Source organism: Pteropus medius, unplaced genomic scaffold (assembly GCF_902729225.1).
Source record: "Pteropus medius unplaced genomic scaffold, Ma_sr-lr_union100, whole genome shotgun sequence".
Taxonomy (NCBI): domain Eukaryota; kingdom Metazoa; phylum Chordata; class Mammalia; order Chiroptera; family Pteropodidae; genus Pteropus; species Pteropus medius.
The window spans coordinates 639,562-666,326 of record NW_024352004.1 but is presented as its reverse complement, the minus strand read 5'-3'; the positions used below and the strand labels follow the sequence as shown (position 1 = coordinate 666,326).

Here is a 26,765-nt window from a genome sequence, read left to right as displayed (position 1 = left end):
AGACAAGCTAAATCCTCCCTAGGATTGCATAGTAGTTTTATTCTTAGAAAATTCAATGTATTTTAAAACCATTCAAAAGAGATGTAGATGAAATCGAGCTAGCTTCCAGGTCGGGTAATGAGCAGACTTATTAAGCCTGTAACAGGGGAAATTTGAGAAGTGCACAAGAAGGGACAATTTCTTGTTGTGTGAGACTGTACTAAACTTTATAGGCTATTTAGTATCCCTGTCCTGCCTTCTGTCAAATGCCAAAGGTCCGTAAACGACCTTATCAATTTCCAAAAATGTCCCCTAGGGGGCGGTAGCACTCCGGTCGAGAACACCGACACTTTTCCAGCGCTTTGCTTTTTAAATTTAACTCTCTTTGAGATTGTTTTACATCACGATTTGGAGACCTGCATCCCTTTCAAGGCTGCGCGGTATTTGTCATATGAAGGGACTGTCGTGCAGTTCCCCTTCCATTGCATTCTGCTGTTACAAACAAGGCTACGACGAAGGCTGAGTTGGTGTCATTTCGCACGTGTGCTTAGCCGATGATGGGCGGAGAAATTCTTAGAAGTAGCCTGGCTGGGTCATGGGGTTTGGGCAATTGGAATTTTGATAGTTATGACCAAAACCTGCCTTCCGCGGAGGTAGATTAATTCACACTCCCCCAACAGAGCAGGGGAGAGAGAGCCTGTTTCCAGAGTACGAGAATAGAGCTACAGTGATTGGCGGGGGGTGGGGTGGGGGCGGCGGGGCGTGTCATTTCTGGAAAGTCTTAACCAGGACCTTGCCCCTCTGAGGGCCACTCCTCAGACCACACCCAGGGTTCCCTCCTAGTAAAAGCTTGGGTGTCCAGTAACTCCTCAAGCTTCCTTCTCAGGCCAAGGGGAAAGGGAGGTAGGAAGGCCTGTTCCTAGGTAGGCTGATCCTGGCAATTACATTTATTTATTTTTTTAACCTTCAAAAAAGACAGCTTAGTTGTTCTTCTGGGTCTATAAATAATACATATGTATTTCAGAGGGAGAAATCCCTTTCCCCACCAACTTTTTATTTTGAAAACTTTAAAAACTTCAGAAAAAGTGCAAGAATGGCACAATACCCTTCACCTTGATTCATCAGTTGTTCACATTTTGCTACATTAGTTTTCTCTCTCTCTCCTGAGCCCTTTCAGACTAAGTTGCAGACATTCACCCCTACACACTTCAGTGTGCATTTCCTAAGAACAAGGACATTTTCCTACAAAACCACAGTATGGTTATCACATTCAAGACATTTAATATTGATAAAGTAATGTCTACTGTACAGGCCTTATTCGATTTTCTCCAGTTGTCCCAATAAAATCCTCTATAACTCCCGCACACCTCCCCATCCTCAGAGTCCAATCAAAGACTTGACTTGGCATTTGGCTATGAGCAGAGTTTAGATTTCTTCTCTTGGGATCAGCTGTCTGGAAGCCCCTGGCCCTGCCTCCAGGAAGGCAGCTCTAGGTGGGCACAGTGCTGGCCTTGAACTCAGAGGTGCTGGTAATGTCCACAGGAAAAACTTCAGCCCATAATTGTCTTCCTAGGTCCTGAGGACACAAGCTGAAGAGGACGCTGCCCCTGCCCCAGGGCTTGTCCTGGAAGAATTCAGCCTCACAATAAACTACCTTCTGTTTATGTCACTCCCTCAGTGCTAGGCAAGGACTTGTCCATCAGTCCCCACCACAACCCCTGGGGCGTGTACCATTTTCTCCCCTTTTACAGTTGAAAGGAGTTTCTGTTTTTCCATTTGATCAGGAAGCCAGTGATGGCCACATGGGGCCACATGTTGCCTTTGGAAGGACCATAGATGCAATCAATATAAACTGTGGCTGAGTCAGTCAGGACAGTGGCCGCCTCTTCCTCAGGCCTCCGGGCTTGCTCCTCTGGGCAGGCAGGTCTAGCCAGGGCTGCAGAGCTCCATGGGCATCTCAGCACTCCTGCTCCACCCTGCAGTGGCCATGATCATCCTTAGGAAATACCTTCACCAGCTCCAGTGGTGCCTCATTGCCCACAATTAACCTCTCGCACTAGCCCAAACTGCTGCCACCACACTGGACTTTGGTCACACCGACAATGTCTCCAAGATTTCTCAGCCTCACAGCCTTTAGCTGTGGGGGAAGGCAGGGACTGTGATCTGCTCAACACCGAGTACCTGAGAGGGGCCATAGAACTGCTTATCAACTCTCCACATAGCTTTTACAGATGTGACTTTAGCTAAGAGTCTGTAAGTTAGGCAGGACAGATGGCATCATCCTTATTTTCAGATAAGGAAACTGAAGTGTAGCAACAAATCTCAAAGGCATCCTATTGCAAGAAGAAAACCAGAAATGAGTGCAAGCCCCTCAGTCTACTGTGGGAGAAACAGGCTCAGAGGTCACCGGGTTTGATTCCTGGCTCAGCTATTTTGCAACTGTGTGATCTTGGCTCTGAGAAGGAAGGGGTGTAAGGAGTTATAACGATCTGCTCCTGCGTTTGAAGGCAGAGGTAGGACAGAAACAGAACCTGGTAGCCTGAAAGGCCCTTTCCAGAATTTTCTGTGCCACCGGTCCTGGGAGGCAATCAATAACAACAAGTCACTGAATACTTGCAACACGCCAGAGAAGGGTCTAAGCACTTTACCGCTATTAACTCATTAAATCCTCACATAATTCCTGTAAGGCAAATATATTATTATATTTGCTCATTTTATAAATGGGGAAACTAAGATTTAGAGGTGTTAAGATACTTGCTAGATATTGCACAGCTGCTGCAGAAGGAGATTGGAGCCAGGTTCCTGTCTCTCACATGTTCTGATTTTGAGGCAGGAAGTGGTGTTTCCACCACACGCTGTATTTCTTGGAGTTCTTGGAGTCGGAGGCCTGAGTAAACTTTCACAGGTGAGCAAGTTACTGCAGGGAGCAGAGGGTCGAGAATGGGGTGGGTTGGGAGCTCCCCTGGACTCAGGCAGGTGGGGGTTTGAATTCTGGCTCTTTACTTTGAGTGACCTTGGTGAGATTTGACCTTCATTTTCTCATTTGCAAAATGGGAGGTTGCATGGGAGAAATCTGGGTTCTGCTCCACACCGGAGTCATTACAGGCAAGGCCCTCAGTTACCTCCTCTGTAAAATGGGGAGGGTCATCTCTCAGCTGGTGGCTGTGAAACAGTTGGGGTAAACTCTGGGGCTGTAAAGGACCTTAATAGAGGCTGGGTTTTCGCTTTAACCAACAGTTTATAAAATGATTTTGTGTCGTTTCAGATCCATTTTGATGTGGGCAGGAAATGGAAAAGAGGCCTTCCCTCGAGCCCTTTAGACTAGCGGCCACTTCACTGGTCACAGATTGCACTCTCCCCGCCCCCAAATTCGGGCTGCCGAGCGCAGGGAAGTCGCAAAGCCTTTTCTCAGGGAAAGATGCTAGTTGGCCCCTTGAAATCCACGTGCTAACCCCGCGTGCGTCTGCTGGCTGGGTGGCTCCAGGTCCGGACGCAACCATTTCTGGGCGTGAAAGGCGGGGAAACTGGTGACGCCAAACTCGCGGTGTACCCTTCTTAAAGGCGTAGGCTCTCACTCGTTAGCTTTTCTGTTAGGACAATCAAGGCAGCACAAAAGTTTTAAAGGCGAGGCAGGTGGCGGAGTCTCGGGTGCGGGGCAGGCCCGAGGGTGAAATGTTGTCCATGAGAAGCCAGTTCAGAGACGTCAGCATAGGATTGAAACCCACACAGGAAGGCAGCCTGGTGCATGGGGGAAGTACCTGGTCGGTTCTAATTACAGGCTCTTAAGTTCGAACCTTAAGTTCGAGCCAGTTTCATCTTCTGTAAAATGGGGTGAACAACCTAGTAAGATTTTTGAGACTTTGAAGAAACAACGGTGCGAGAGTAACACAAAAGTGTCAGGCCTTTTCTTCCCTATTCATCCTTTCATCTGCGAAGGACTCCGAGGCCCAGAGTAGGTTTATAACTTGCCCAAGGTCACGCAGAGGTGGGACGGATCCCAAGTTAAACCAGGTTGAACCAGGATCTCCTGGCTCCCAGGCCAGCCATTCTCTCTGTCCAGCCTGCCTGGTCCGGGTTACATAGCCTACACCCCCACGGCAACCTGCAGTTAAGTGGTTTTGGAGCTAAAGGGGAATGGCGCTAATTCTTGTTTGTTGCGGTCGCAACAAAGTTGTAAAACCCCAACAGGGAACCCGGAGGATGTTTTCCATAGCTCTCAAATCGCCCGCGGCCTTGGGACTGATTCAACCCCTCGCCGCCACGCAGACGAGGCCACTGATGAAGAGCAGGAAAATGTGTTACCCACGCTGGTCTGAAAAGTTAGTGCTGGGCCTCCCGGTGCAGAGCTCCGCATGGGGTCTGGGGGGTGGGGGCTGTGAGAATACGCTGTTAATGCGGTGCTGACCCCACGTCACGCGCGACATAGAGATCCGCGACCCTGGCGCGCCCGCCCAGCCGGGCGCGGGCGGCGTGGAACAAGGGCTCCGCGGGCTCCCGAGGAGGCCGCGAGTGGGCGGGGCTGGCGTCACTCCGAGAGTGAGGCTGGTTGGCCCGTGGGGGGCGGGGTCTCGCAGCGTGGTCCAGGAGCGGGGCGGGCTTAGCGGTCTTCCTAGTCCGCAGTGGTGTTGCGCTTGCAGTCGCGGATCCCCGCACCGCTGCGGAGCGGCTATGGGCCCGCTGGGGCCCGCGCGCCGCGCCGCGCGAGCACCGGCTTAGAGCCAGGTGAGCGGGGCGGGGTCGGGGCTGAGGGTCCGGCTGGGGACGGAGGCAGGAGTTGGGTCTCTGAGAGTCCCGGGGAGCCTGAGGCAGGACTAGCTTGAGGATGCGGAGTTCCAGGCGGTTGGGTCGATCAAGTTGGCCCTGCTGGGCTCCCCTGCGCGTGGGGCTCGGGCAGAGAGTATCGCCGAGGGGCGAGGAGAGATCCTGTCCCTATATCTACTTTCCGTCCTCTCGACGGAGTCCCCGGCCTGTATTCTGGGGAGAAAAGACAGAAATTGTTCTAATCCAGGCCTCGGGCCTGGCCCTTCCGGCCCGCGAGGGGATCCGGGAAATGTCGGGTACCCAGCTTGCAGTCCTGAGAGAGCTGATGGACCCTTCGCTGCCATCGGATTTATTTACATATTCCCCTCACTGCCCGGTCCCACCTCTCCACGCTCGGTGACTTGGTGCTCGCATGTGCCCGTCGCGGGGCTGGGTGCTGGAGTGGGGGCGGGGGGCTCGGGGGGCGGCTCAGGCGTTTTAACTTTGGGCCTGCGGGGCCAAAACGGAAGTCTGTGCTAAGGCGATGCACCGTAAGCCTGTAAGGCGTGGACGAGGAAATGGCAGTGGGCTACATTATGGCCCACTAACCAATGGATGACTGTCCCAGGTTCCTAACTACTCCCAGAGTGACCTTGGGCAGGTCATTAACCTCTTTGAGGTAAGTCTTGGCAAAGTGGAACTGATAATAACTGCTTTAAAAGGTTACTGTGAGGATCATTTGAACTCATCATACTCTGGGTGAATGGGACAAGAAGAATCCAGGTAAAGTCGGAAAGAGCCCTGCCTCATCCCCCTTCGCTCCCCGCCCCCGCCTCCCCCTCCCCCTACTCCTGTTTTGTGAGCTGGTGCTCCTTTGAGCTTTGTTTTTTCAGAACTGAAGCTACATGATGGCTGACCAGGACCCTGGGGGCATTAGCCCCCTCCAACAAATGGTGGCCTCAGGCGCTGGGGCTGTGGTCACCTCCCTCTTCAGTAAGACTTGGGGAGGTGTGGTAGGGGCAGCTGGAGATTGGGGCAGACCAGAGACTGGTGGTGACTTGTTCCTGGAGGAGGGGTGTGGAGGGTTCCTGAAAGGAGACTTAAGATTTTCCTTCTTCCCCAGTGACTCCCCTGGACGTGGTAAAGGTCCGCTTGCAGTCTCAGCGCCCTTCAGTGACCCACGGTGAGTGCCTGACCCTGGAGCCAATAGGGGCCGGTGACTGGGCAAAACGAAGATCTCTCAGAGATGGGGTCTTTGGGGCAGGTGAAAGGCTCTCCTGACTTGAGGGGATGCCTTGTATTTTAGAGCTGATGCCTCCCTCCAGACTCTGGAGCCTCTCCTACGCCAAATGTGAGTGCCCCAAGCCACAGAAAGCCTGTGAGGCTCGGGAGGGAGTATCCCAGTTGCCCCAGGGCACCTGTGGGCCCCCCAGCCACAAGCTAGTACATGCTTCCAGGTCCTATTAGCCAGTCCTCTGTCTCACACAAGAATGTCCACCTAGGGACCTCAGCCTCTGCTAGCCCTCCAGGAACGAGGCTTCACCCTGCAAGTTTCCAGGGCCCTGGCATCCTAATGTCCCCTCCCTTTCCCCAGTGCCTTCCTCTCTCCAACCCACAGGGAAGTGCCTCCTGTACTGCAATGGTGTCCTGGAGCCCATGTACCTGTGCCCTAATGGTGCTCGCTGTGCCACCTGGTTTCAGGACCCCACTCGCTTCACTGGCACCATGGTGAGGAGCAGCTGTGCCCTCAACTGGGTCTGTAGGCATTCCCCAGGGATTCAGATTTCTCAAGCAGCAGACCCAGGAAAGAACAGATAATGCAAAGCATGTAGAGGCAGCTAGCTCAGTTTGGGAAAGGCTTCTCTGAGGAGGTAGTGCGTCCATAGGTTTTGAAGGATGAATAGGAGTCTACCTGGGGTTGAATGGGAATTGCATGTGTGGAGTCTTGAGGGGCCGTTGCCTCCCAGCAGGACCCAGGACTGTGGGCAGAGGTGATGGCGTCAGTCTAGGGCCCAGTCTGGGCCAGCCCCATCACAGGCCTTGTTTCATGTTCATCCTTCTTCCCCTGGGCTGGTGTCTGTTTGGCCAGGATGCTTTTGTGAAGATTGTGAGACACGAGGGCACCAGAACCCTGTGGAGTGGCCTCCCAGCCACCTTGTGAGTATCCCAGTCCTGCATGTTGCCTTCCCTTGTCCTCTGCAGATCCCTTGCTGCCCTTTGGGCTTGCTGGGTAGAGCAGGGGAGGCCTGGGAGGTTTGGGAGCCTTTGGAAGTCCCAACTAACCTCCGTTCACACCCTCAGGGTGATGACTGTACCAGCCACTGCCATCTACTTCACCACCTATGATCAACTCAAGGCCTTTCTGTGTGGTCAAGCCTTGACGTCTGACCTTTATGTACCCATGGTGGCTGGCGCACTGGCCCGCTGTGAGTACAGCCCTGAGCCCTTGATCTTCCTCTGACTACACCTGAACCTGAGTCCAGTCCTGTCTCCCAGCTCTGCTCTTTGCTGGCTTAGGGGGAGGGGGAGGTCTGGGTTCCAGGCCCTGGGGCATGCTACTGTTGCGACCTGTGAGCTGACTCCTCCTCACTGTTCCCTGCAGTGGGCACCGTGACTGTGATCAGCCCCCTGGAGCTAGTACGGACAAAGCTGCAGGCTCAGCATGTGTCATACCGAGAACTGGGTGCCTGTGTCCGAGCTGCCGTGGTTCAGGGTGGCTGGCGCTCACTGTGGCTGGGCTGGGGCCCCACTGCCCTTCGGGATGTGCCCTTTTCAGGTAGGCATCAGAGGTACAGAGGACGGAGTAAGGGAGCCCTTGGGTGATGTACAAGTGGTCAATAGCCAAGTCTCAACTTTGGTACTGCTGATCTTGAAGTCACTTAACTTACGTGAGCCCTGACTATCTCATCTGAAATGGGCTCAGCAGGCAGGGTATCCACCCAGATTTTCTCATGAGGTAATTTTGCAGAGAGCCTGTTATAGAAACTAGTGTAGGAGATAGGCCTTTATAACGGGGGGGATTGGAGGGAGCAGTTGTGATATAGGTCTGGAAGATGGGAAGTCTGGGGCCCACCCCACTGCCTTCCCCATCTCTAATGAGTATATCCCGTGCCCCCAAGCCCTGTACTGGTTCAACTATGAGCTGGTGAAGAACTGGCTGAGTGGGCTCAGGCCAAAGGACCAGACATCAGTGGGCATCAGTTTTGTGGCTGGCGGCATCTCAGGGACGGTGAGTTGACGAGGCTGGGGGTGAGGGTGGCAGAAGTGTTCTTGGGGGGATGCTCTGGAGGAGGCCTTGCATAGCAGTGCATCAGCTGCCTTTCGAGAAGCAAGCTCGCTCTCCATGGTGATAAGGCTGGCAGACCCTGGCTGGATGCAAGGGATGGGGGTCCTGGGAGTGAAGATGAGCCTTCTTCCCACTGCACTAGGTGGCGGCTGTCCTGACCCTACCCTTCGACGTGGTGAAGACTCAACGCCAAGTTGCCCTGGGAGCAGTGGAGGCTGTGAGAGGTGAGGGGCCTGGCTGGCGTGGGGTGGAGGGACGTGAGAGTCTGAGTGGGGTCTTACTGAGCCATGCCTTGCACCTGCAGTGTTGCCCCCGCACGCCAACTCTACCTGGCTCCTGCTGCGGAGGATCCGGGCTGAGTCTGGCACCAGGGGACTCTTTGCAGGTGGGTGTCTGTTGTGTGTTTCCAGGCCTTGGTCGGGTTGGGTACCCCGGGACCTGATCTCTGACCTCATCTTCACCCTCCCGCTGCAGGCTTCCTCCCAAGGATCATCAAGGCCGCCCCCTCCTGTGCCATCATGATCAGCACTTATGAGTTTGGCAAAAGCTTCTTCCAGAGGCTCAACCAGGAACAGTCTCTGGGCCTGTGAAAGGATCAAGGAGATGAGAGCACAATTTCTTCCATGAATGGGGTGGGGCAGGAGGAGATTGAGCCAAGTGCCTTGTCCTCAGGGGAGGGGCCTCATTTTTCTTCCCTCTCAACTCTGAGCCCCATGGGTAGGGGGCCACCCCTCTAGGCCCACCCAGGCCCCCCTCAGACAGATTTCTTCCCAATTGTCCCCATTTCCAAACCCCAAGGATCATCACTTTTCTACCCCATTCCCCAAGTTCAAGACCAAATCTATTAATTCTCCCTGCCCTTGCCTATGTCCCTGTGTATTTGTTGTAGCTGGGCCTGCCCCAGGAGCCACAAAACCCTGGACCTGGCATAGTCTGAACCCACCTCTGTTAATTCCTGAGTCTAAAGATGATGAACTTTTCTCCAGTGCCTGTGACTAAAGGAGCAGGGGGTTGTGGGGTGGGGTGGAGGGAGTGGGACTTGGTGAGTGATTTGTATAGAGGCCTGGAAGGGACCTTGGTGTTAGCTTTGGCTGCCCAGGAGATGCCCATGTAGAGGACACCCTCCCCGCCCCAATTTGAGTGAGGACCTTGAGTTGGTGGCGGGCAATAAGCAATATCTTGGTAGTGTTAGGGCCAAGGTAGAGGGTGGCGAGACATCTTCCCAAGGGCACATTTAAGAGATGACAGAGGGGAGCTAGGCTTTGGCCTAATGGAAGGGTCTGTAACTTTGGGCTAAAGCTGAATTGCTCAGACGATAGAAGGAAAACGGCCCTGCCAGGGCTTGCCTTCCTCCATCCTTCCTCCCCAGGATGTTCAGTGTCTTCTCTGCCTGAGGTTGAGCAAGTTCTTAAAGAGTATCAGGTTGAAGGAGCACTAAGTGTGTCTTGGTCCTGCCATAGGCAGACCTCATACTCAGGACACTTCATACAAAAGTCACCCACTCCCTGAACTACTCTAACCCACTTTCTCCCACTGATTCTACTCCACGTGGTCCAGCATTGCCTTGGTTACGGGCCTGGCACTGGCTCCATCACATTCTGCCGACCTCAGGACAGCCCTGTCCCAACCTCCACAGACAAGGCTACCCTTAGTCCTCTGGTTTTTATTGGCCTGATCTCCCAGGGCCCCTTCCCTGGGGGCTGAGGAAGAAGTGACTCCAAAGAACGAACAGGAGGAACAAACGGGAGAGGGAGAGGTGAGGGTGCTGAGCCTGGGCCACGCTCCTGAAGAGGCCGGAGGAGATAAGCGAAGGAGAGTCCCCGGAGGGAGCCAGCTGGGCATCAGGGTCATCAGAATGGAGCAAGCTTTGCCAAGGGCTCCCTGTGGCCTTGGTGTCCCCACATCACCCATCCCACTTCCCTTGGCAGCCGTAGCTTCCTTGGGCACAAAGTTAAAACCAGGAGCAAAGAGTGTTTTTCCCAAGAGACCCTTGGCTGGGTGGGCAGTGTTCTCTAGAAGGATGGCCTGGATTGGGGGGCTCTGAGGAAAGGTGGCAGGCATCTGTGTCCCTGGCAGGTGGGGCTGGCACAGCCCACACTGCTCCTCAGCTGGGGCTCAGTGCCGGGCTGCCCTCAGGACTGTCGCTCACCAGGCACTCGTTGGATTTGAAGCTCGCCAGGGACTTGCAGCTGGGGATGGAGGCCAGGGAGCCGCAGAGGCCCAGCATGGAGGGCGTGGGGTCCTTCCCTGGGGAGAGAGGGTGGGTGAGGCATGTGTGGGGTATGTGGGCACAAGCAGTGAAGGGGGAACCCTGAGGTCACCCCTCCCCCCCAGGAGACGCCTCATTTCTGCAGCATTTGCCGTTTCAATTACACCTTGATAAGCACCTGCCTGTGCTATGCACAGTGCTGGGGACACTGTATTGTAATCGTCAGTTTATGTCTCTGTCTCCCCCTGAGGTTCATCCTCTCTCTTTGTCCATTTATTAAACACATGGTGAGCATTTGTTCCGTTCCAAGCACTGGGGATACAGAGAACGGATGAGACACGGTCCCTGCCCTCACGGAGCTCACAGTCTGGTGGGGAGACAGACACACAGACAATCACAAACACAGTGTGGTGGGGTCACACGTCCATAGCCTGCCTTGTCTCAAAGAAGATCTAGAGTCATCCAGTACAGTGTGGTTTTTAGAAAGAAAGACAGGACGTCCAGGCACCAGGAAAACTAGGGTGGGAAACCAAGGTGAAGCCACGGGGAGGGCAACACAAAATGCATGCGTTGAAGTCCTGGACATTCGCTTGAAGGGAGCCACTAATTTGGCTCTGAGCTTCCTGGCAGCCAAAGAAAAGGGGGAAACAAGGGTCAGGCAAGCGGTTCACAGAATGCATGAGATAAGAGCAAATTAGGCAAAGAACTCCCCCAAGAATTTGTGACCCCCGCCCCTTGAGGATGTCACTATACCAAAAAGCCATTAAGCCCTCACCATATGCTAACACTGGTGATTACTTTAATCAACATCTCCATTTTACAGATAAGAAGGGCTCAGCAAGGTGCATTGACCAAGCTCCACAACCAGAGGGGCAGCTGGGATTTGCGTCAGGTCTGCCAGACGCCCCAAACCAGGCTCTTAATTGCTGTGCTAAGCTCTCTGAAAGTACCACGTGAATGAGGAAATTGGCCAGGGCCTGACTACAGGCCCCAGGGCCTCGCTGTAGCCCTTCTTGGAGGGATGCTGGATGCTAGATTAGGGGGACTCACCGATGGGACCCCAGGGCTCCTCATCCCGTTTGCCCTCTCCCAGGCGCTGGGAGTCCGAACTCAGACTGGCTTCAGCTGACAGTGGTTCCGTGCTCATGAAGCTGTGTCTGTGGTAGAGTAGAGAGAGCTGGTGTGTGGGCAGAGGCCTACTGCCATGGCCCCACCCCCACCCCAATGCCTCTCTTCTTCAGGAGGGACCAGCACTCTGGCCCAAGCCAGGCCTGGCTGAGCTTACCTCCTGTAGAGCTTGGGGTTGCTGACACCTTCAGCCCCATTGAGCGTTCCTAGTGATGGCCATTGGTTGACCAGGGGTGTGGTGAGCTCCTTGGAACCCTGAGCCAGGGGAGCGTGGTCACCAGGGATCAGACCTGTCCTGGATGGGAGGGGTGGGTCAGGCTGGCTGGGGAGAGGAACAGAAGTGTGAAGGGGCCAGGCCAAACAAAGGGTGTGTGAGGGATAGATTGAAACCTGGGTAGCAGAAATGGGGACAGAATGTTGAGGATCAGTGGGGCAGATCCTGGGAGTCAGTGGAGGGTACTGGGGGTCAGGGGTGATGGATTAATGCAGTCATATTGGGGGTTAGAGGGAGTCATGGGGTGTTGTGGGAGTCAGGGTGACAGGGGAGTCAGTGGAGAATAGTGTGGGAATCCTGAAGGGTAATGAGGGTGGGTCTTGAGGAATTATGCTGGGAGATCATAGGGTGATGAAAAGGTTTAGGGGAAAATGTCAGAGGGACCAGTAAGAGTGAGGTCTGGGGTAACCATGGATGGTGACTGGCAGTAAGCCTATGTTGCAGATCAGAGGGAATAATTCAATCACGCTGAAGGTCACTGAGTAACATTAGAGGCCGTTATGAGTAATGTCAGGGTCCCTGGAGAAATGTTGGAGGGCCGTTCTAGCTGATGTTGGGAAATTGAGGGTGAAGTGGGGAGCTGGCTTTGGGGAAGTCCCAGAATTTTATGTCGAGGATAATGTTAGGTACTCAAGGTGAGCCCGGGCAGAGGATGGGATCAGTTAATGCCATGCTGAGTTGGATACGGGTATCAGGAGAGATGAAATTAGAGTCAGTGGAGGCAATATGGGGGTTCCCTGGGGTGATGTGGTCAGGGTGGCCAGGGTCAGGGCTCAGGGCGGCGGCGGCGCTCACAGCTGCTCCTGCAGCTCCAGGATCACGCCTTCCAGCTCCCGCTTCTCGCGCTGGTTCTGCGCCGCCGCCTCCTCCAGCTGCAGCTGCAGCCGCCGGTTCTCCGCCTCCAGGTCCTTCAGCTGTGACTCGCGCAGACGCACCAGCTCTTCCAGGTAACCCTGCGGGGCGCCGGCTCAGCCCGGGCGGCGGGAGCAGGGTCCCAGCGGCCGCCTGGCCGGTCCCCCTCCCCCGCCCAGCTACCGGTCACCCGCGCGGCGCAGCGCGCACCTTCTGCGCGTAGACAATGCGAAACTTCTGTTCCATCTTGTGCCACTTGCTGTACCAGCTGTCTTCGTCGGTGACGAGCGGCAGGTACGGGTGCTCCGGCGAGTTGTCCTCACTCGTGCTGCTCTCGGCACTGTGTCGCTCCTCCTCGTCCGTCAGGTAGTCGTAGCTTAGAGCAGGGAGCAGTGGCACCGGCAGGTTCGGCCCCGCCCACGCGGCCCACGCGGCCCCCTTGGGCAGGGGTCGCGGTGCCTGCCCAGCCAGTCCTCTGCTGCTATCCCCACTCCTCCGGGCGAGTCTGCCCACACCCACCGCAACAATTGGGCTCCTCACCTCTGGGTGAACTTTAGGTAGGGCGTGTAATCTATGACCACAGGGGTCTTCCCATCCAGCACTTCACCCTTTAGGCAGAAACTGGGGGAATAGGACCCATAGGGTTGGGGGCGAGGTATGAGGAAATGGGGGTATGAACATTCACAAGGGAACACCCCACCACCACCACTGCCACCGCCTCCTAGACCCCACCTGAAGTCTATGGCACTCAGTCCGATCAGCATCCCGGTGAGGACAGTGGCTTCCTCCCTCAGCATGATGGCTCCCGAGTCATAGAAACGTCTGTGGGGAGGAGGTGGGACTGAGGGTGCAGCATCCTCCCAGGGAGCCTCCATCCCTCAGGACCTGTCCTTGGCTTCCTACAAACTTTTCCTAGAAGAAGGAAGTATCTCCTCCCTGCTCGCCCCTCAGGTGTGGACTTTGTATCTCCCTCAGACTGAAGTCCACTGGGTGTAATGCCTGTGTCTCCTACCTATTAGAACGTGTGCACCCTGAGAATAGATAGATTCTTCTCCATCCTCTGAACTACCCCTTTCCCACCAAATACAGTCACCCTGACCCTTAAAATCAGGAAACACATTCTAATCATTAATGCTTGGTATACAATAGGTGCTCAAAAATATGTTAATGTGACCTCTGAAATGTGGGGAGATAGAATGCAGTAAAAACATCAGGTTGGGTGTAGCCACTGGATGGGGGAATGTACTCTGCTTCAAACACACCATCCCCCAGTGGCACATCCTACCTGTGACCCTGCCCCCAGATCCTATCTCTCTTCAAAGTCACAGTGCAGAGAATGAAGCTCTCTGCATGCTGAGACTGCAGCCCACGGATAGCAAGTACACACTGCTGCCATTGTTTGAGGAACAGGTAGGGCTGTGTGTTGAAGGTCATGGAACAAGGCCAACAAGTAAAACAATACATAGTAGAGACTTATTCAAAGGTGTATCTAAAGGTAGAGTTATATATGAGACTGGTGCTGGGAAGTGATGGGGGATAATCAATTTGATTTGGCAGAGATGTTGGTGCTGCCAAATGTGTGTTTCAGGACTGCAGGCTGGGCTGACGTGCAGACAGTCTGGGAGAGGGAAACTAGTGGTGCATGTTGGGAATTGTAGTCCAGATACTGAAGGCTGCTGCAGAAACTTAAGGATCAAGTGTGTTTAGTCAGTGAACGTGTACACTGGGACCTGTGGCCCGAGCTGAGAGGGTCTGACCTTGTGGTCCGGGTATCCCGCAGGGCTGTGGTGATGTATTCTGACATACGCTTCTCCATCAGCGCTACCCGGATCCATGCCCGACCCTGGAAAGCACGATCACCTTTACTTGCTGCCCCGAAAGGACCCACGTGCGAACCACTGGGTCTGGACCTCCTATGGTTCTTCTCTCCACTGCCTGTTGCAGGCCCCTCACCTTGGCTCGGGCTGTGCTGATGTTCTCCATGTTCTCAATGCTGCTCACACAGTTATTCGGCACTTTACTGCAGGCCAGCCGGATATAGTCCCAGAAGCCACGCTGCCCATCTGAGCTGAACCAGCTCACTGGACCTGCTGGGGCACAGGCTGAGCCAGGGCAGGGTGGGGGTTCAGCAAGACCAGGGAGTTTGGAGAGGGTCCATGTAACGGTACACACGCATGCATAAGTATAAGCCACACATGCACATAGCGCCTACCCCAAAAGTATGTGTACACACATGCATGTACGCAAAGGGCATGCCAGCTTATAACCACATGCCCAGAGGACCCCCCTCCATCTTCCCAGCTCTGTGCATGAGCTTCTGTGAATGGCTCAGAATTGGAGCCCAGGTCGGTGATGGGCTCAGAAAGCCACAGAGTAGATCAGAGCAGGGTGGCTGGAAACTAAAGTCTGGGAGTTGGGAGAGCTGAGCCACAGGGGACAGGAACCTGGGCCCACCTTTGAAACGGTGACTGAGGATCTGCTCTAAGATAGCTGCAAAATTCACAAACTCCTCAGATGAGTCATCGATGGGCTCCGCTGTGTACTTCTCCAACAGTGTTTTCACAGAGAACCTGGGTGGGGGGTCAGGAGAAGGGGCAGTGGGGTGTCAGGTGAGAAGACAGGGTGATAGTGGTAGGGGAAGGGAGTCAGGCAAAGAGAGGGAGTAGAGGGCAGAGAAGAGGTCATGAAGAGTTATGGATGTAATGGGAGGGCAGATGGAAAGAGGGTGGGAGACAGGTGAGAACATAGTGCCCATAAAGGTATTGTGGCATGGGAGTGCAAGGTGGCAGGTGGGAGACTGATTGACAAAGTAGGTGACAGGAGAGGTGACAGCCAGAGGAAGGAAGCTTTGGGAACAAGGTATGAGAGGAGAATGAAACAGTAGGTAGAAAGTCGAGGCACCTAGAGCCAGCAGGCTGCCCCAGAGCCCCTCCTCACCCTTCGGAGTTACATTCTCTCTGTATATGGGTTGTGGCCAGCTAGGAGTTAGAAGCCGGTTTGTGCCCCTGCCCTGAGCTGTCTTCTGCTCTTGCTAGAATAACCATCAGTCCCTCCTGGGGTGGGGTTCAACTGTGCCAGAGCCAGTGAGTTGGCTCCAAGCACATGGGGCATGGGCCTGCGTGGTGACCAGGTAGGCTCTTAGCACAGGGAGGCCCCCCTTCCTCATTTCCTTCCCAGCTTGGCCACCTACACACCAGCTGCCCAGAACTAGGTGGTGCAGAGCTGGGCCTGAGGAGGTGCAGGGTGTGGGTCTGACATACACTGGGTGGAAGTGGGCATTGGGCACAGATCTCCAGAAAGAGCCTTGGGGGCTCTGACACAATTTCTCAGAGAGGAAGGGAGCCAAAGAAAGCCAGTGGGGCTGAGGGGTAGTGATTGCTTCTCCTGCAGTCTTCACCTACCATGGGTGCAATGGGATTGGTCAGGGCTGAGGACACTGCTCCCAACATCCCATTATTGTGGGTGGCAGAGCAGATATGGGGGCTGCTTGGAACTGCCCTTTTTTCCCTAAGCTTATCAAGCCCTGTAATATGCCAAGCACTATACCCTGCATATATTATCTCATCCATCCCTACAGCAGCCCTGGAAGGTAGTTCCTGTTAATATCACCACCATCCCCATTTCACAGATAAGGTAACTGAGGGTCCAAGAGGTTGACTGATCTGTTCGGAGTCACACAGCTTGTGAGGAGCCAAGTAGATATTTCTGATTCCAAAGGCCTTGGCTCTTTCCGCTACATCTTATGGCCTCCTGGTGGCTGTCATGATTACCAAAGACCCAAGAAGCCCTGCCCCCTCCATCCTCTGTCCTCCACTCTGCAGGTTCCAGCCTCTCCGACTCTCAGGCCAATGACAGGGCTGAGTGCACAGGCCTCCTTTCCTTCCCTTTGGGCTTAAAGACCACTGGCCTGAGATTAGAGCCAGGTCAGTGTTGGGGTGGCACTTATAGGGAGGCAGCCTGGTAGACTCAAGTTCTGTTTCCTCATGATATCCCTGTGGCCTTGGACAAGTCATCTAATCCCTCAGAGGCCCATGGTCCCAGGTGCAAAAAGGAATAACAGTACCTGTCTCATTAATTTTGGTTCAGATCCCAGGCTGTACTGAGTGGAGGGTGTATACAGGCAGGGGGTGTGAGGAGCTGGGCCATCTATGAGAAGGTTTGGGGTATTATCTGAGATTCATTATGCAGCCCCCCACACCCCTGATGATTTCTTCTGGTCATCTGGGTCAGACCACAGTGGAGGGCCTGGGGCTGATTTCAGCATGGCAGCCATCTGCCATCTGTCCTTGGGGCGCTGCATAGCTGGTCATTGCCCCTGGGAGCCCTGCGGTGTGCTTCCTGTTAGGAGGTGCAGTGGCTGTTACAAGTTACCATGGAGACAGGGAGGCCAGGGCCCAAGGGAGCTCTCATCCTGCTAAGGGAATTGTTTTAGGAGTTGGAGGCAAATCACGTGACAGTGATGATGTGACAGGGGTTTCTGAACCTTTGTCATGACTCTCATGCCCAAAAAACTTTATCTGTCACACTGCAGCTCTAAGCCCACTTCCAATCCACCAGAACATCTGCTCTACAGCCTAGGCCGAGGGGAGTCCCTGCCTTCCCCACTGCTCAAGAGGTCCAGCTGTCTTGGCAGGCAAGAGAAAGAAGAGGAACCTAGGATGTCAAGAGGAAGAAGAGGGACAGGAAGAGTGTCATCAGGATCGGACTATTTTCATGTGCCAGGCACTGGGCTAGGCTCCTACATGGATTATGTCATTCCCATTCCTTCGCATGTCCGTTACATCCATAATGGGGATGATGAGGCACCCAAGGCTCGGAGTGGTTAGGAGACTTCACCGAGGTTGCACAGCTAATAACTGATGAAGTAAGAGCTTGAACCCGGGATGATCTGGCTCCAAAGGCAGAAATGTTTTGCACCACATTGGCAGGGTTTGGGATGTGACATTTCAGGCATTTTTACAGAGGTCTGGTGTGCACAGCACTGTGCTAGGCACTAGAGATACAGTGCAAGATAGATTCAGTGTGGTCGGGTGTGTGCCCAGGAACCTTAGAAGGAGCTATGGGACACAGGAGCCAGGGCACTATGTGGCACTGATTCTTGGGGTAAAGAGGAGGGCCAAGGCCTATGTGCAGGCAAGTAGGGCTGGGAAGGGAAGACAGTTGAGCCATGCACTGTGAGTCCCTGCTGTCACAGGTGGCATGGGGGGCAGGGAGGTTGCAGGTGGAGAAGGCAGTAGGCATGGAGATCCTAGAGGAATACGTGAGTACAGGTGGGGACTGAGGGCGAAAGACTGAGCAACTTGCCATTCTTGGCTTCATTGCAGGGCAGGGAGGGTGAGTCTTTGCAGGGCTGAAGTGGGAAGGTTCACTTCCTGGGCCCCAAGAAAGCGAGGGACTCTTCCCAACCCTGCAACAGCCCCACCTTCAGGGACCAATGGGCCTGCCCTCCCAGTCTCCTCTTCTTGAACCCAGGAGACCTAGGCTTCTGGGACCAGCCCCTCAGTTCGGCAGCGCCCCTGACCCTTCACTGGATGAATTTTGGGTCTTTGCCCACATGCCTAATTGACTGCCACAGGCTGCAGCTGCCCAGAGAAGGAAGATAGCACCATCCTTCTTCAGGAATTGAGCATTAGAAAATCTCCCAGGAAAGCCCCACCCCAGCGAGGCCAGGCTGTTGGGTAGCAGAGGGGGTATGCTTGGAGGGTGGTCTTCCCCCTACACCATCAGTTCTCTTCCCACTGCCTACCCGCCCCCAGCAAGGGAGCCAGCCATCCCCACCCCTCCCCCTCATGCACAATGTCACTTCCTGGATCTCACAGGAAGCTGCAGTGCCAATTAAGCACCCCTCACCCTCCAGGCCCCAGGCTGGGCACAGGCCTGGCTTGGCCTAGAAGGGTAGGGACCAGACCTCCAAACTCCCTCCCCGGTCTGGGCCTGAGAGGGACAGTGGACGCACTTCTCTTAACCCTGTGCCTCCCTTTTTTCCGCGGCTGCTCTGCATCCACCTACCCGTACACTCATCCAGGTTTCCGCAGCCCACCCTGCCGCCTCTCCCCAACCACCCCACCCCCCACCCCACCCGCCAGCAGCGCACACCTGCACACGGTGATCAGGTTCCTACGCTCCACGGCCACATTGCGGGAAGACGCTTTCTTGGAGGACAGCCCCAGAGCCATGGTGGTCTGGACAAAGCTCGCTTCCATCCAGATGTGCGGCCACTGCTGCCGCCGCCAGCTGCCCCCCACCCCGCCCGGCGCCCCGGCACCCTCGCGGGATCACGGCTGGGCCCTCTGCCCGCCAGAGCCCCGCGACCCCTCTACGGCCATCCCCCTGCCGCTGCTCGGGTGCCGGCCCCTGGCTCCCTCCCCCCGCCGCGATTCCGGAGCAAAACAAGGCCGGGGAGGGAGCTCTCCGAGGTGCTGAGCCGGGGCCGTCACCCCCCCTCCCCTAGCCACTCGCCTCCCCCGCCAGTGACGTCAGGACCCTCGGGCCCCGCCCCCTGGCAGGCCGGGGACCAATCCGCAGAGGGTGCAGGATTTAGGGGGGAGGGGAGAGGGCCAGGGCCCTAGGGAGAGCGAAGGGGGTCCCCGGAAGAGGCAGCGAAAGGAAGGAGTAAGAAGAGGTAATTTGGCCTGTTCTCCACCCCCACACCCAGAGCCCGGGACCCCTCTCTTCACGTCTTTGAGTTCCGACACCTCTCCTCCCCAGTTTCCGATCTCTGATCTTTGGTGTCTATCTCAGATTTCTTCTCTTGCTGCCTGGGAATGGAGGTTCTCACCTCTAGTACCCTCATCCTAGCCCCACCCCTTCAGTATCGGCCTTTCCCTCGAGGCCAAGGCCAGGTCTGCGTGCAGAGAGCTCAGGTGGCCCTATACTGCTAACCCAGGAGGGCAAGGAGCAGTCAGAGAGACTGCGAATCTGTCTGCGCCTGGACTCGACTTGCCTGCACTAGCCTGTGTAATCAACCACTCCTAGGGTGGGGGATGGGAATCCAGAATCAGCCGGAGGAGCCCAGAGCCTGGGACCACTCAGGACAGTGAGTAGAGAGTAGAGTGGCAGCTAGGGGCCTGGGCTCTGAGGAGGTTCCCAGCAGTAGAGCTGGTGCCACAGTGGCCTGCTTCCCGTCGGAATCCTGCCTCCTCATACTACCCCAGGGGCAGCTGTCTTTAGGGTTAACCCCTTGGTTGCCAGAATTGCTATGCGGTGCCATTACCCTCTCTGCAAAGGCCAGGAGGGCCCCACAAAGCTAGTTGCATCTTTTATCAAAAGGTGGGAGAACAGGAGGCACAGTCTGGCTTCCCTGCTGCCCTTTGCCTCCCAGTTGCTCTCTTACATCCCTGCTCCCCCACCTTTCCATAAAAGAACATTCCCCAAGTCAACCTGTTCTCTTTTCATTCTCCAATTCAACATGTTCTCTTTCACCCACCGAAATCCCCGGCTTCCGCGGAAAGCTTTTCTGTGTTGATTAACGGGGCTCCACCCAATGTCTATGTCTGACCTCAAGGATGTCCATTCCAGGGTTCAGCTCATATCTATTCACCAACTCCGCCTACCTACTAGATTTACTCTACTCTGCTAGTGGGCAATCAATATCTCCACATTGATTTAAATGTACACTCAATCTGACTATGACCAGCAGGTAGGGACCCAATTTTAATACAAACAGAGGAGGAGGAGATTAAAGACCCAACCCTGGTCTGACTCTCCAGGGGCTGAGGAGGTCCTGATTCCTTGCTGGGATCTCATGCTCACTTAGCCTCGGCCTCAATTTTTGGCTTCTGGGACCTCAAATTTAGTCTTTTTAGTCCCTCTTTTGCCTTTTTGCCCTTGCTTCACCTCTAGAAGCCCTACTTAGTATCCTTCTCCCTCCAGACCCATAGCCAGTGACAATCATGATGTTCCCTTGTTTTTCAATTGCAAGATGTATCTTATGCACAAAAGAGCACATAAAACACAAATGAGCAGTTTAAAGACTATGAACACAGCAAACACCTGTGTCATAACCTCAAAGATCAAGAAATAGAACATTATCAATACCCCAGGACCTCCCCGTGCTTTCCCCAGATCTCATCTTCATCCATCCCCCAAGAGATAACCGCTATTCTGACTTTTGTGATAACCATTTCTTTGCTTCATAGTTTCATCACCTGTGTGTTCATGAATAAAATATATAATTTAATGTTGCCCGTGTTTAAATTTTGTAGAAATGGAGTCATACGGTATGAATTCAGTTGTGATTTGCTTCTTACAATATTATGTTAGGGAGATGCGTTTTGTATACTATTCCAATGTAGTATGCCTTACCATGTAATCTATTCTACCACTGAGGGTAACTTTGTGTATCAGATAGGGCCTAATCAGAATATAGGAACCACATTATATATTTTAAGTAGAGGAGATTTAATACAGGGAATTGGTTACATGGGAGTTGGAAAACTAAAAGAGCAAGAAAGAGAAAGAACACTGAGATACAGTGGAACTAGTAACTAAAGGAAGCAGCAAGGGCCAAGGGAACACAAGGGAAGAGTGGGATTACTACACCCTAGGAGCCCAGGTGGGGCCCTGCAGAGCTGGGGCTCAGATGCAGGCAGAGCCACCAGGGGCTGCTACTCACTCCTCAGAGGAACCATCTGCAAAGCTAGTTTTGGGAATGTAGAAAGGAGCTGATGGCCGGAGTCAACTTCCAATGATAGAGTGACTCTGAAGAACCTCCCCCGCCCCCTGCCAAAAAAAAAGAGAAGGTAGTCCCTTCTCTATTTGTCTTTCATCTTCCTCTAGTACCTCCTATTCGCAGAACCTAACAGAAAGCCAGTTAATAATGGAGTCTGGGAAACAAGTTTGCAAAGTCCCAACCCCATCCAGCAACAGAGAGCAGAGACATAAAGAATGGATTAGGAACAGAAAGGCAATAAATAAATAACTGACACAGTCATCCTCTTTTTCTGCTCAGCATTTACACACAACTTTCTATGCATATTTGAACAGTAACAATTTCGTGACTGCCTAACAAGATACAGTTGTCCTTCACACAAAGATACTTTGGTGCCCTTCCCCAAAAGTGGAGATGTAAAGTCTCTCCAGTAACAGTATCCATCTCTGGGTGATGCGGATACCTCTCCTAATTCAGCCATATTTCCTCTAGAAGATTCTGTAACCTAAAGACTAAATTATAAAGTTCTCTACCAACAGCAATCCTAATATATAATAAGGGAAAGAAAGGAGGAAGAAATCAATACAGAGAGTATACAATACAAAACAAGCAAGAAATAAAATACCCATAGCTTCTACAATCCTTATTTCTGCAACTAGAAGTTGATATTTATAACTTTCTTTTTCCATTACTCATTTCATTTTCACTTTGCCCTTAGCCAGTATCTGTTTGCTGGCTGTTCCGTTTTTTGTTTGTTTGTTTGTTTGTTTTTTTAAACCAGGTCAGGTGAACAAACCTTCATTCTTCAAGAATCTAAATCCTCAAAATTGAGTTGCTACTATTTTGTTTTAACTTTTACTATTGGATATTGAAGAAGGAAGAGGCACACTGGGGAATCTCGTGGGTTCTAGACATAGTGCTCCCTAATTTCATGGTGTAGCTGCAACCCAGTTTCCCCTTGGTATTTGGGATCAGCTGCCCCAGAAGGTAACCTCTTTCTTTGTTCTGGTGAGAGTCTAAATTTCCAGTCTAATGGAATCATTGTTATATCTAGTGAAAAGATTCCTTTCTTGGTGTAGCAGGATTATATACTTAAAGACCCAGCAAGTCAGGGCCCTGACAGAGAAGTAGGAACCTGAGGCCTGGTATGGGATCATCTGTTCTGGAACCCCCAGATTTTCCTGAATCTTTTGGGCCAGCAGAAGTGGCCTCTCTTCCTTAGTAGAAGAGAGCAGACTCTCCTTGCCTGGATACCATGCGAAGTCTTCACCTGGGGTAGATGCTTCACAAGATGATACTTGTCTACTTCAAGATCTGACCCTGACTCCCTCCATGATTCTAGACCAATAACTATGGTCAAGTATCACCATGGACCAAGTGGGGAAGTACAATCTCAGCTATGGGAAGAAAATGATTATTCACTGAAAGAACTTTAGGATCTTGCTATCATGTAGCAGCAGAAAGTGAGAGGACATGTTTGAGAACAGATCTTGAGGGTGTTGGACTGGGGTCTGGGAATGGAATATAAAGCTGGATAATGGAGAGTTTATCGATCTGGGATACTCTACTGTGACTGAGGATTTAACATTTTTTTAAAAAATGTGAATGAGAGGGTTTAACATTTTTATGGCTTGGCAAAGACATCTGAATCCAGTTGCAATATGCTCCTGGAATAACTCTTCAACATCTAGGAAAAACTGTGCATTACAGCAAATGAGGTGGAAATGCTAGAACTTTCTTGACAGAGTTCTGAAGAAGGGATCAAAATGCTCAGGGGGATGGGCACACCAGAATAAAATTATTATTATATATGACCAGAGAATCCTCCAGCTTACTGTGTTCTTCATGAGAGCCCAGAGAGAGTTCCTTCAATAAAGGGATAAAAAATGTGCTAGTTGGTAGAGGGTCCCTGGCACTGTTTGCAGCTCGGTAGTGGCTCTCCTCTGCAGGTCAAAGTTGATGGTAGCCAAAGCTTCTGTGGAACTGGGCTTCCTAGAGTCAGTGGGTGTGACAGGAGCCCAGAACAGAAGCCAGGTGACTTAGTCATCAGAGTCAAGGTGGACACAATTACTGTAAAGGGCACAATGACCAAATGGCATGCTAGAATCTAGTGTGATGGCCAATAGACCATGGTCTCTTCCTAGGGAGGCAGACAGCCAATTAGGGCATTTCTTGACTTATATAGCCAAAAACGAGCAAGAATGAGCGATCAGAAGGCTAATGTCAACCACTGCAAAGGAAAATAATGACCCCTCACCCAATTTCTAGACCGAAATCATTTTTTTGGCTACAGAGCCCATTGATTGAAGGGTAGGCCAGTTTCCTTCAGGAAGAATCCCGCAATGCCACGGCAAGCTTATATCATAGTCATTATCTCACTCCTCCCCCAAACATAATCACAGCCATTTATGAGAGTGACCATACACTGGGAAAGATGGGGGAATACTCAGCTCTTTCAAGGCTTTTGGATGCAGGGTCTGAGCTGACACTGATACTTGGGGACCAAAATGCCATTAAGAACATATATTAGAATGGGGCATACAGGGGCCAAATGATAAAAGGAAACCTGGCCAATTTCATCCCAAAGTGGATCTAATATATCCACAGACTTACCTGGCGTTTATTTCCCTGATACCTGAGTCAATCATTGGAATCCATGTATAGTATTTAACAGCTGGCAGAACTCTCACATTGGTTTCCTGGAATAAGAGCCATTAGAGTAGGAAAACAGAGGTGGAAACTGCCTCCTGCCCTTGCCAAGATAGTAAATCAGAAAAAATGCCCCATCCCAGGGGGAATGACAGTGATTATAGACACCCACAAAGGATGCGGGAGTCATGGTCCCTGTTATGTCTCTAACTTGTCGGTCTGACCCTTGCAAAAATCAGATGATGCTGGACATAACCAACTGGTAGCCCTAGTTTAGCTGCCGTGCCAGATGATGTGACAGTTTTTCTAGAGCAGATCAATATAGCCCCTGACATAGCCCCTGTAGCTATTAATCTGGTGAAGAAAAAAGGATCAGTACCTTACAAAAGTACATTTCCATTTCCTCTCTCCCTGACTTTGAATACTGATGTTATGCATTGCATTTTAGTTGGCATTTCCATGCTTGTTAATGAAATTGAGCATTTTTTTCCATATGCTCATTGGTCTTTGGGCTTTCTCTACTGTGAAGTTCCTATTCAAAGCATTTGCTCCTTTTCTCTTGGATTGTTTTTTAATTGCTTTGTAGTAGTTTTTTATTCTAAATATGAATATTTTGTCACTTATATGTACTATAAATATCTTCTCATATTCTGTGGCTTTCCATTGGTCTTCTTTATGGTGTCTTCATGAACAGAAATTCTTCATTTTAATAAAATCAAACGTATACATTTTTCTTCATGATAGATGCTTTTTGTTTCTTGTTTAAGAAACTTCCCCTATCTTGAGGTTATAGTATACTTTCTTATATTACCTTACAAGGGTTTTATAGTTATTTTACTTTATTTATTTTTCTCTCTAGTGTTATTTCACTCTAAATTCTAATTCACCTGGAGTAAATTTTGTGTGTGGTGTGAGGTGGGGATCCAGTTTCATTTTGACCCAGCACCATTTATTATTTTTTAAAAAGTACTTTCTCCACTGCTTTGCAGTGACCTCTCTCAAATCAAATATCTATACACATGTGGGTCTGTTTCTCAGCTCTGCATTCTGCTCCAGCGGTCTCTTGGTCGATCCTTGCACCAAATTATAATGTTTTAATTATTAAGACCTTATAATGAGTCTTAATGATGGGTAAGGCAAGTCCTCCCATCTTATTTTTCTTCAAGAGTGTCATGATTTTCTTGGCCCCTTGGGTTTCCATAATAATTTTAGAATTAGCTTGACAAGCACAACAGAAACTAACCTTAGTAGGAATTTATATTGAAATTATGATTGCACTGAATCTATAGCTTAATTTGGATAGAATTGACATCTTCATAATCCTGAGTCTTCCATTCTTTGGATACTGTATATCTCTCTTTTTATTTAGGTTATCTTTAAAATTTGTCAATAAAATTTGATCATTTTCTTCAAAGAAGTCAGACACATTTTGTTAGATTTATCCTAGGTTATTCATATGTTTGGTGTTATTTTAAAAGGTACCTTGTTAAAATTTTATTTTCTAATTGCTGCTGATATAATCAATTAATTTTTTATTATGTTAAAATTTATATGACATAAAATTTGCTGTTTTAACCATTTTTTAAGTGTACAATCAGGTATATTCACAATGTTGTGCAACTATCACTACTATCTATTTCCAAAACATTTTCATCGCCCTTTGTCATACTGCTATGAACATTTGCGTACAAGTGTTGGTTTGAGTCTGCGCTTTCAATTCTTTTGAATTGCGGTGTCATATGGTAATCCCAAGTTTAACTTTTTGAGGAACAATCAAATTGTTTCTACAGTGACTAAACCATTTTACATTCCTAAATGATGTACAAGGATTCACATTTCTCCACAGCCTCACCAACACTTGCTACTTTCTATTTTTTATAATAGCCATCCTAGTATGTGTAAAGTGGTTTCTCCTTGTGGTTTTGATTTGCATTTCCCTAATGACTAATGATATTGAGCATTTTTTCATGTATTTAATTTCATGTCAATTTGTATATATTCTTTGGAGAAATGTCTATTCAAGTCCGACCATTTTTTAACCAGGCTGTTTGTTTTTGTGCAATTAATTTTTAAGTGGATTTTGCTAATTTATTGAACACTTCTATAAGTTAAAATAATTTGTCTGTAGCTTCCTTCTTATTTTCTTGCTACAGTTAGGCCATTTGTAAATAGCAGGTTTGTTCCTTCTTCATCAAGTAACAAGCATCCTTGTCCTGTTTCTGACCTCAGAAGGAAAGATTTCAATATTAAGTGTGATATTTGCCAGAAGTTTTTTATAGAGATCTCTTATCAGATTATAGAAGTTCTATTCTTAGTTCACTCAAAGTGTTAATCATTAATGGATGGTAAATTTTATCAAATACTTTTTCTGTTTTTGAGATGAATGTACGATTTTTATTCTTTATTCAATTCATATGAAGGATTGCATAAACTGGTTTTTCTAATATCATCAAACTCCATTTCTGGGGTAACCCGATTTGGCCATGATGTATTTTCTTTTTTACATATTACTAGTTTCAGTTTGCTAGTCTTATACAAATGTATAAGACTTCCAATGCTACTCTCCTTTCCAAAACTTGGTGTTGTCAATCTTTTTGCTTTTTAAGTGTTTGATAGGTACGTGGTAGTATCTCCTTGTGGACTTAATTTGCACTTCTCTAATGACTAATGATGTTCAACTTTTTCATGACCTTATTAGCCATTTGTATATTTTCTTTAGTAAAGTGCGTGTTCAAGTCTTTTGCCAAATTTTTTATTAATTGTATTTTAAATCATTGAGTTGCAAGAGTTCTTTGTATATTCTAGATACAACTCTTTTTTTTTAGGTATAACAAAGCAAAACACTTTTGGATTACATGGGTTACAAACTTTTCTCAGACTGTGACTTGCCATAAGGATCAAAGTACTAAATTTTGTTTTCTAAAATGCTGGACTTTGTTCTAACAAGTGATTAGTCAACTTTGTCATAATAAATTTAGTTCACTTGAGGCTTATTTCT

The 26,765-nt window shown here is 50.7% G+C and overlaps 2 protein-coding genes across 13 annotated transcripts; one reads left to right on the top strand and one right to left on the bottom strand.

Annotated features, from left to right (window-relative positions):
- The first annotated feature begins 4,547 nt into the window (after nucleotides 1–4,547).
- SLC25A39 (solute carrier family 25 member 39) lies at nucleotides 4,548–8,990 on the top strand. 9 transcript variants are annotated; one of them, XM_039846690.1, is made up of 14 exons: nucleotides 4,580–4,701; nucleotides 4,988–5,136; nucleotides 5,442–5,502; nucleotides 5,613–5,712; nucleotides 5,843–5,902; nucleotides 6,026–6,070; nucleotides 6,314–6,447; nucleotides 6,809–6,876; nucleotides 7,021–7,145; nucleotides 7,322–7,495; nucleotides 7,839–7,948; nucleotides 8,148–8,229; nucleotides 8,310–8,390; nucleotides 8,480–8,990. In XM_039846690.1, the coding sequence occupies exons 4-14, from the start codon at nucleotides 5,625–5,627 to the stop codon at nucleotides 8,593–8,595; spliced, it is 1,083 nt and encodes a 360-aa protein (XP_039702624.1). In that variant the 5' UTR covers nucleotides 4,580–4,701; nucleotides 4,988–5,136; nucleotides 5,442–5,502; nucleotides 5,613–5,624; the 3' UTR covers nucleotides 8,596–8,990. The 9 variants fall into 9 exon arrangements, with proteins under 9 accessions (XP_039702627.1, XP_039702623.1, XP_039702630.1 ...); XM_039846691.1 differs by having other exon boundaries at nucleotides 4,988–5,144; XM_039846693.1 differs by lacking the exon at nucleotides 4,988–5,136 and having other exon boundaries at nucleotides 4,548–4,701; nucleotides 6,338–6,447.
- Nucleotides 8,991–9,652: 662 nt separating this feature from the next.
- Nucleotides 9,653–18,919, bottom strand: RUNDC3A (RUN domain containing 3A). Of its 4 annotated transcripts, none has more exons than XM_039846686.1 (11): nucleotides 18,565–18,919; nucleotides 14,923–15,038; nucleotides 14,422–14,555; nucleotides 14,226–14,311; nucleotides 13,201–13,290; nucleotides 13,009–13,089; nucleotides 12,679–12,844; nucleotides 12,412–12,569; nucleotides 11,500–11,637; nucleotides 11,265–11,371; nucleotides 9,653–10,252 (listed from the first exon to the last, which is right to left on the bottom strand). In XM_039846686.1, the coding sequence occupies exons 1-11, from the start codon at nucleotides 18,669–18,671 to the stop codon at nucleotides 10,110–10,112; spliced, it is 1,326 nt and encodes a 441-aa protein (XP_039702620.1). In that variant the 5' UTR covers nucleotides 18,672–18,919; the 3' UTR covers nucleotides 9,653–10,109. The 4 variants fall into 4 exon arrangements, with proteins under 4 accessions (XP_039702620.1, XP_039702622.1, XP_039702619.1 ...); XM_039846688.1 differs by having other exon boundaries at nucleotides 9,653–10,837; nucleotides 14,422–14,570; nucleotides 18,565–18,918; XM_039846685.1 differs by having other exon boundaries at nucleotides 14,422–14,570; nucleotides 18,565–18,918.
- Between the last annotated feature and the right edge of the window lie 7,846 nt (nucleotides 18,920–26,765).